The sequence below is a fragment of the Callorhinus ursinus genome, unplaced genomic scaffold, assembly GCF_003265705.2.
Source record: "Callorhinus ursinus isolate GAN/ISIS: 27379988/994484 unplaced genomic scaffold, GSC_fseal_2.0 scaffold55, whole genome shotgun sequence".
Taxonomy (NCBI): Eukaryota; Metazoa; Chordata; class Mammalia; order Carnivora; family Otariidae; genus Callorhinus; species Callorhinus ursinus.
The window spans coordinates 7492234-7501012 of NW_027397117.1; the positions used below are offsets into that span (position 1 = coordinate 7492234).

Here is an 8779-nt window from a genome sequence, read left to right on the forward strand (position 1 = left end):
CGGCAGGTGAGAAGGGAGACCTTGCGGAAGTAAAAGGAGGGAGTCTTGTAGAGCAGGGGGCAGGACCGCATCCATCCCAGCCCAGGAGGGCTGTGCGTTATGCCTATGAAGACCTTGATCCCAGCTGAGACCAAGCCAAGGGGACAGCAGCTGTGGCTTTCAGGGAGGGTGATGGGAGAGCCAGAGGAGAGCCCAGTTCTTCGGCACCAGATGCCAGCTTCGAGAGGCTGAAGGGGCTGAACCTAGCTTCTCGAAGAGGATGAAGAATTCCTAGACAGGCTGGAAAAACTAAGAAATCAACAGACATGGAAACCCAGGCTTACCTGATTTCGACAAAGGCATGGGAACCGGGGTGCAGGGATGGGGGATGAGGGAAGGTGTTGGCGGGAAGGGAGAGCACAGGAAACTTGTGCCAGCAGCGAATTTGGATAACTGGGCAATTTGAGGCAATCCGGTTTGTTTATTTATTTAGCCCGTATTTATTGAGGACTTACTATGTGCTGGGCACAATATTAGGTGCTAGAAATAAAATGACGAGCAAAGTAAGTTGTTGTGTGGCTAAGAAGCCTGTTTTAGTCACAGGGCTGAGGTCATCTGTTCGTCCACGGTTACAGATGACCTGGAGTCTGCATAATCCGCCCCTGCCCCGCACACAAGCACCCCAATCCTCCCTTCCATGCTGGCACTGCAGACACTCCAGGGCTCCCCGCACCCAAGTTCTCTTTGCTCGACTCAAAGCTTCACCCTTGGAAGAGAAGCCTGGCGGAAGGAACAGCGGGCTGGCGCTGGAGAGACACTGGTCAAGAAAAAACCAGGCCACGTGGTTCCTGGACCACGGAGGCTCAAACACGCGAAGGTCAGGTCTGCTCCTCCTCATTCCGAAAGGCTGGGGAGAGCAGAGCCTGTTCAAGGGGGCGTGCTCATGCATGGTCTGCCATTGCATCTGAGGCACAGGGCTTTCTGCCCCAGGCAACCGAGAGAAGCCAGGTACCCTAGATCACAACCCGAGGCTCACGTACATGTCAGAGGCTCGGAGCCATCCCCGGGCGACCACCTCTTGCTTCTGCTTCTTGTTCAAGGCTTCTTTTGTGCTCATTTTTCATAACAGCTTTATTGAGATCTCATTCACACACTAGACAATTCATTCCCTTCTTTCTGCTCAGTTTTACCCCATTGCCATCCAGATGAATCTCAGGGAAAACGGGGGAAGGGGAATGTCATCTACTCGGCATACACCACGCCCACCCCTCGGCTTCCTAGGGACAGCCTGGCAGCTATGGCTTTGGCATTGGAAAGGCAGGAGGGAAGCCCATCAAGAGTCTCCAGTTCCTAAGCCGGCGGCACCTCCCTGGGAGGGAGAGCAGAGGTCTCTGCAGCCCCACCACGTCTCTGCTGCTGGGCACAGGGCCTGTGGGCTACAGTTGCAGCCCAGAGCCTGGAGACCCCTCCCAGCAAATACCTCCCAAGATCAATTCTCAGGGGCCACTGGAGGAAATGGCTCCTGATCCCTGGCCGGCCACTTCAGGCAATGCACCCCGAAGGGTCTGAGCCTGCATCTTCCCACAGCCCCGAAGCTCTTCGGCATGGAGGCACCTGCATCTTCCCTCTTCATCCTAGGAAACTTGAAAGTGAGAGCAGGGTTCTGGCTGACCCTGAGCACAGCTGCAGGGCTGATTGCTGAACATCTCCCAAGCCAGAAGAGCCTTCTGGCCACACAGTGGCTGATGCTTGGGGGCTAGAGCATGGCTCCAAGTGCGATGCTCCAGGACCTGGGGGGGGGAGGCGCTTAGCAGGGTAGGCTGGAACATGTTGGCTTCCTCCCTCTGTCCATTGCTCAGTGATTGAAGCCTAGGTGTGCTGGGCTGAAATAAAACCAACGTGTATAAGATACGCCTAGAAACATGGCAGGTCTACACGTCAGCCCAGGCAGCCCAAGGCTAAGCTACTTACTACAGGTGGACCTTCCAGAATTGGCAGGAGAAGATACGGGAACAGCTTTTTCACTGGGCACATGGTTGGATCACAGACGAACAAAGAAAAGCCTCTGAAATTCACTTATCACGAAAATTGTGGAAAAATCCCAGTGGCATTCAAAGGTATGTTCATAACTTGAGGGAGCACTTTGTTTTACCTTGGATAGGGCCAGGTTTGGGCCAATGTTCAGGCTTCATTATCTCTGTGGTCAGGGGTTTGTCAGCCCCCTAGTAGGACTTTTATCCTGCAGGACAGTCCCTGCTGGGGTAATTACCCCAGGAGAATAAATATTCATGACTAAATGCTCCTTTATAATAAAAAAAAAAATCAAAAATCAGATCAGAAAGGATAAAATCCAAGTCATTATCACTGGAAATTGCCAGAGACCCCCTTCAGCAGAGAGAAAAACGTGTGTTTTATGCCTAGAACACTCTATTTTTAGAATTTTTAAACAATAACAAATGCTTAGTGATTTTACCTTGTAAGTTTCCCCTGAGAAGGTGTATAAAATGCAACACTTAACAAGAGGGTCTCCTGGGAGATTCTACCCAAATGGAAACTCAGCTTTTTGGCTTAAGTACAAGACATTTGGGAAAATGTGGGATAACGTTTTTGAAAAGTAAGGAAAATGTAAGATGCCCTCATGGTGTCTGGGGTCAGGAGGCCAAGGTTCTGGTCCAAAATGAAGCAGGATCTCACCTAGTGTCCTTAATCAAGCCATTTAGCCTTTGGTGGCCTTTGTTTACTTCTTGAAAAAAGGGAATGGGTGTCTCTTTTTGTGCCAAATAACATTGCAAATCCCAAAAGCTGAAGGAAAAGCGCTGCCATGCCCCAGCGCTAATCTAGGGAAGAATTTGGCAAATGGAATCCTGAAAGGATGACACCATTAGCTTGGGTGTCTGCAAAGTTTTCTTAATTATCATGTCTGCCCCCGGCCAGAAGATGTTTCCTATTTCTCACCACATGGCCCAGAGTCAGCTTAGTTGCCCTGATGTCAATCATTCTCTTCCAAAGCCCCACCGAGAGACCGGATCCCCTTGCCGGTGGCTTCTTGCAAGCGGGTGATGCCGGACTGGCGTCCAAAGAGATCTGGTTAACCCTTCAGGGTCACAGGAACGAATTTCGTGGCAGGTTTGCAAATCACACCACCGATAATGAACTGAATCTCTCCTCAAAAGAAAAAAAAAACTTTTATTTTTTTCTATTGCATAAATAATGGTAAATTAGACTCTTTTTTTTTATACAGATTATATATTTACAGACGAGTTTGGTTACAGAAAACATCTGGTAAATATGGCAGTCAGTTTTCCTTTATACACTAAGAGAACATATTAATAATATATATTTCATTGGGTTAGTAAGTTGCATGCCAAGTTAATTTATATTAATATTTACATTTTATATAAAGATTTTCTTTTGACTAGTCTGCTGACTCTCTCATCACTTAATAGCAGAAATCATCACCTAATACTGAATGGGAAAAAAAAAAAAAAGGAACATGAATGAGATAAATGGGAAGACTATGACCCAGGATTTCAGTCTTAGTGGCCCATTCTGGATATGAGAGCTGCCAGGCTCCGGGCATACTGGTCCTAACAGTCCTCAGCTGCGCTCTCGTCGGCATCCAGCCACTAACTATACTGTGCTTTGAGAAACAAGTCACGTCTTAAGTCTAATGACTCCTAGGCTCACTGAGCCCCCACCCCCACCCCCAATCCTCAACAGATGACAGCTCGCCAGCCCACTGCCTGACCAGACTTTCTGGATCTGATTTCCATCCAAGGGCATTGTCTTTGGTTAGTCCTTGGAGAAAGAGCTTCTTCCTGGATTCAGAATTGGGGAAAAAAAAAATCAAACCCCACTAAGAAACCTTTCAAGGACCCCTGAAACCAGATTTCCAGGTCAGAAAGGAAGAATATGAGTTGATTTTCCTTGGAGAGTGCTGGGAGATACTGGCTTGCCAGGAGCAAAGTTCTACCAGGAGCTGAGGACCCTTTCCTGACCAATCTGGGTCTTTCCGGGGAAGAACTGTAGGACTTGTATAAAAACAAGCTTGTATAAAAGCCTGTCTACTTTAGGAAGAAGAAAAGGGACAGAGACCTAGGATGTTATGTTGTCATGGGGCAGAAGGACTGGGGACTTTTACGGGTCCAGCAGCCACTCGTCCTGCCCTCCACCCCTCATCAGGGTTGGGGTGCATCTACACCAGGCATCTGTGCTCAGCATCCCTCAGTCTTCAAAAGACGATCGCAGTGGCTGGTCTCCCCAGACTGCTAATGTTATTCCTGACAATCATGAGACAGTGACTCTCTTCCTTCTGCAGTGTTACGAATAATTATAAACCACTATCACATATACAGGAATGGCCAGAAAAAAAGGAAGGAAGGAGGAAGGAAGGAAGGAAGGAAGGAAGGAAGGAGAGTCAGTTGGTCTGGGATTTGTGCTCTTTATTCAGTAGCTTCCAGTTAGGCTCTCTCAGATGGAGAAACACACATTTTTTCCTGGGATCTGGCTTTGTTTCACCCTACTTATTCCTGAATTCTGATGCACGAGATCTGCGATAAAGTGATCAAATCCCCTTACTTTTCACACTGGCTAAGATGAGGACACAAAGCCCATCTTTGATGTTCCCTTGAGTCAGCAAGACCTTAGGGAGTAAACAAAACCTCTTACTTGCAAGACACCACACATTTGACATAAATCAATTTGCATCGTTTCATCTACAGACAATGGACACCAAAAGAGATACTTTATTACAACTGCCTCTTGGGAGCTGCCGTGTAAAAAGAACTGCCAGTCCCTGACACCATTCATGGGGGAATAGGGACCCTCTCAAGTCTAGGCATCGTTTTGACTCGTTTCAGACAAACAGAGTCACGGGGCGGGGGGGGGGCTCTCCTGGTTTACCTTTCCTCTTGCTTTAGAGATGAGAAACCCATGGCCAGGAAGCAAACGTCACTCAAAATCATCAGGCTGGTGGGTGGCAGCAACACGTGGGGTCCTGCACATGATCGTGCTCCCATATTTCTGGTTCTAAGCTCTGCTCTCCTGGCCTAATTCAACGGGTCTGAGCCCAGACAGAAAACCCTGGGAGACGCATTTTGAGCTCGGCAGATGTCCGCATCCCCCAAGGAGAGGTGAGCTACCCACCAGCCTCCTCTTGATGCTTGCCCCACATGTCAGAAGGATTGGGTTGATTGGGCAGCAACCCCGTGGCCCTCAGTCCCTTCTATGTTACCAAAGTAGGCCAGACACAGGGAAAACGTCCAGAGGCCAGCTTCTGCAGCCCTTTACAGTTTTCCTTTTGCTCTTACAAGTCCAGCAATGGAGAAACAGCACACTTGAATTTTTCATTCCCTGGAATATTCCTTCCTAATTAGCCTGCTCTTCTACTCCACTGGGAAATTCCAGCCTCTGCAACACTTTCTCGTGGACAGTAACTTCTAACATTGTGAGAAGCACGGTTCTGACAGCCAATCCATCACGCTCAAGGAAAAGAGGTGGATGTTCAACCGATAAGTCACCGGAAGTAGGGGCAGGGGGCAGGGGCTGGGCAAGTCTTTTCCGGTTTCAGAGGACTGCCTTTCGTGGGACTGGCGACACCTGATTCTTGGTGGCTATTATTTCAAGCCAATGGAATCAAATTAGTTTTGTCATGAAGACTTTCTGAGCTTTGTTATCATGTTCCTTGAGACCATATAAAAGAGGGTCCCAAACCAATATAAAGTAGAAACCATAGCCATGCGCCATGGCCATGCGCATGAGCAATGAGCACAGGCTACTAAGAAATGTTTGGCTGGTTTGTGCATTTGACCTTATTCCTCCCCAAACCAAGTGTCTATGGCAAGGCCACATGACTAAGGACTGTCCCCTGAGTGACTTAGTCAAAGGAAGTATGAAGTGAAGCTGAACGGTTCTGACATTTAAATTGTCGTGGAGACAGGGTCCACAAGGGGCAGCCCGAATCCTCCTCTACTTCTCCATCACTTTAAATAATTCAAGTTGAAAACCCTAGCTGGTGAATAATGTTACTTTTCTATTTCTGATGGTTTCTTCCCCCCCCCCGGCCCCCCGCGCTTTGGGACAGTTGAGTAATGAGGTGGTGGGGGAAGATGGCTATGGCAATGCCTTTAAGTTATGGACCCTTAGCCCTGTGAGGATCACCGAAGAGGCCAATGGGAAAGTTCCGATCTCAGCTCAAAGCAGACAGCTGTTCTCCGGACAGTCATCCTGGGAATACGACCAGTATATGCCACAGTCTGGAAGTCTAGGCTCGGCCCACCTGTATTGTCATGGCACTATCAGAAAAGGGACCCCTCCTCGCAGTGGGGTTCCAGATCTCCCTACATCTCCATGGAGCAGGGTGAATAATACTATCGCTATGGGCTTTCAGAGAAATAGTGAAGTAGATTGACGCAGTATGGTTTGGGACCTCCAGCTGGGAGAAGCAGAGCTCAGCAGCTTCCGCAGGGATGGAGGGCAATGGCATCATGGAACGGGGTTTCATGACATGCAGCCACACATGGCCAGGCCAGCCAACCCAAGGACCTGTGCTTGGCGGTCGCCCCCTTACTCTTCTGTCATGGTCCCGGGGAGGCTGCCAGCTACGAGTTAAGAGCAAAACTCTCTTTGATTTATAACCTGAGTCTGGACTAAAGCCTAGAGAAGGCATTTGGAATAAAAGAGAAATTTCTCCCTCCCCGTTCTTAGATATATCACTTTATGATTCTGTAGAGGGGAGGATGGGAGGGGCGTCACTGTCAAAAGGAGCTTGCCATCTTTCACTCGGTTCTTTTCGCTAACCACAAGATAGACCATTTGTCATGTGAAATTGGAGGCAGGAACGGGTATCGGGAAAGAACACATCTCGTGGTGCACATCTTGTTCTCTGCAAATAAAACACCTAGAAAGTTCTGAAGCCTCTGGGCTTGCCTAAGACCACATGTAAACCTCAGTTCACTTCAGTTCACATTTCTGGCTTGTGGGAGAGCGTCTCAACAGGCAAACAGATGCTTTTAAAGATTGAAGCTTAAAATATTTTTTGCCTTCCGAACGACATTTCTGCCTTTTTGCCCAGATGAAGGGGTCTTTGCTCCGGGCCCTGGGAAGGGGGAGAGTAGGTGGGGTGGGCAGAATACCACCCGGCTCTCAGGTAGTTCCTGTTCTCCTGAGCAAATGGAAGGGTGGTTTCAAAACACAAGAAAAGGCAGAGAAACCGCCAGATTTTTGGAGTGTAATTTACTCCACCAGTGGGATGTGGATGCGGGGAGTCAGGTTGCAATCAGGCAGAGCCCAAGTGTTCTTTAAGAAAATGTTCCCTATTTTTGTGTGCCTTGGCAAACTCGGGGTGGAATGCAAGGGTTGCCATAGCAACATAATCCCCCCCCTTTTCTTTTACAGATTGGTCACGTGGGACCCACGCACATTCTGGAAGCCACTTCTAATAGTTCCCATGCTGGGTCCTGTCTGGGGGCTCTGTCTGCGTCTGGAGTGATAGGAGACAGCTTGCTGTGAAGCCAAGGGGATCAGGGTCTACATGCCTTGTCCCCCTAGCAAAATGCCTCCCCGATCATCGCTTGTGTGGTCTGGAGGCACACCGGTTCTTACAGCAAGAATGAGCCATGCTTTATCTGTGAGCATCATAAGTAGCTGTGGCGAGGACCCGAAGTACCTCTGGTATGGACGGGACCTGCCGAAAGTCAACCTCTTAAGCCTTACAAAGAATCCCAACACCTTTGACAGACTGTCCAGGCAAATCAGCCAAGGGGGCACGTCACAGAGACGAGTTCTTAGCTCCCAAAGTCTCAGGAATGCAACTACCTTTGGGCTATCTCCCCACACTTCAGCCCCTGGGTGCCACACGTGTGGAGGCCACCGTGGTGGGAGGTCAACTCTAACCCACCCAAGAGAGTTCTAGAGCTTCCATGGTGTCCTTCCTCCTCACAAGGGATGCATGCTCCTCGAATCCCTTTTGGGTAGGATGGGCTTGCTTACTGGTCACTGGGAAGGGAAAAGGGTCCTCTTCAGGGAGAGGATGCTGAGGCCTTGAACAGGTTGTTGCTGCCTCTCTAGAGCTCCTTTTAATCCCTGCCCCTGCCTCGTGGCTAAAATCTCTTCTAAGTCTCACATCCTTCGGAGACCCCGTTCTCCGGTGAGAGGCAGAAGAACTTGCAGAGAGCCAGCCTTTGAAGAAGCATCGCAATCCCTTCTCACGGGGCAGGCTCCTTTAGAAGTCATCCCTTGGGGTCTTTATTCAATCTGCTTTGGCTCCCCAGGAGGACATGGTCTAGTGGTTCACGGGGTCCTTCCCGTCCAAGTCCAGTTGGGGGGTCGGGGGAGATAAGCTGCTTTGGGCAAAAACTAATGACGAAGTTGACTTATGTGTTAGTGCTCTGTGTTCGGACCTGTCCTCATTCCGGAAGCCGATCCTGAGGACCATGGTGAGTCGGGCAGGGGGAGAGAGAGAAGAGGCAGATGAACAGTGTGTACCGTGGCAGGGCAGGGTGGGCGAGAGGGACAGGCAGGCTGCTGCCTTCCTTGGCCTGGATGTGCGGGACTCCAGGCATTTTCCCAGGGGGACCCTCAGCCCCCGGGGCTCTCAGGAGCTTACACCTGCTCCATCCTCCGGACTATGGCTCAAACCCTAGTTTTACTTGTGCTCATCATGAATATTTGTAGTCTCCCACAGTGGGGAAGTTTCTACAGCTGCCCCCTGGCTGTTGCCTGAAGCGCTTGCAGAGGTGAACCGGAAAAAGACCCTAAAAGGACGAGTCAGAGAAGGCAGTAAGGGAGAAAACTGAGGCGG

General features: G+C 49.6%; 1 protein-coding gene across 1 annotated transcript in view; it reads right to left on the reverse strand.

Annotated features, from left to right (window-relative positions):
* Positions 1-987: 987 nt before the first annotated feature.
* Positions 988-8779, reverse strand: part of CALN1 (calneuron 1) — a 501983-nt gene continuing 494191 nt past the window's right edge. The window contains exon 6 of the mRNA XM_073884242.1: positions 988-3144. Coding sequence (XP_073740343.1) covers positions 3068-3144 — 77 coding nt within the window. The 3' untranslated portion in view covers positions 988-3067. The remainder of the gene's footprint in view (positions 3145-8779) is intronic.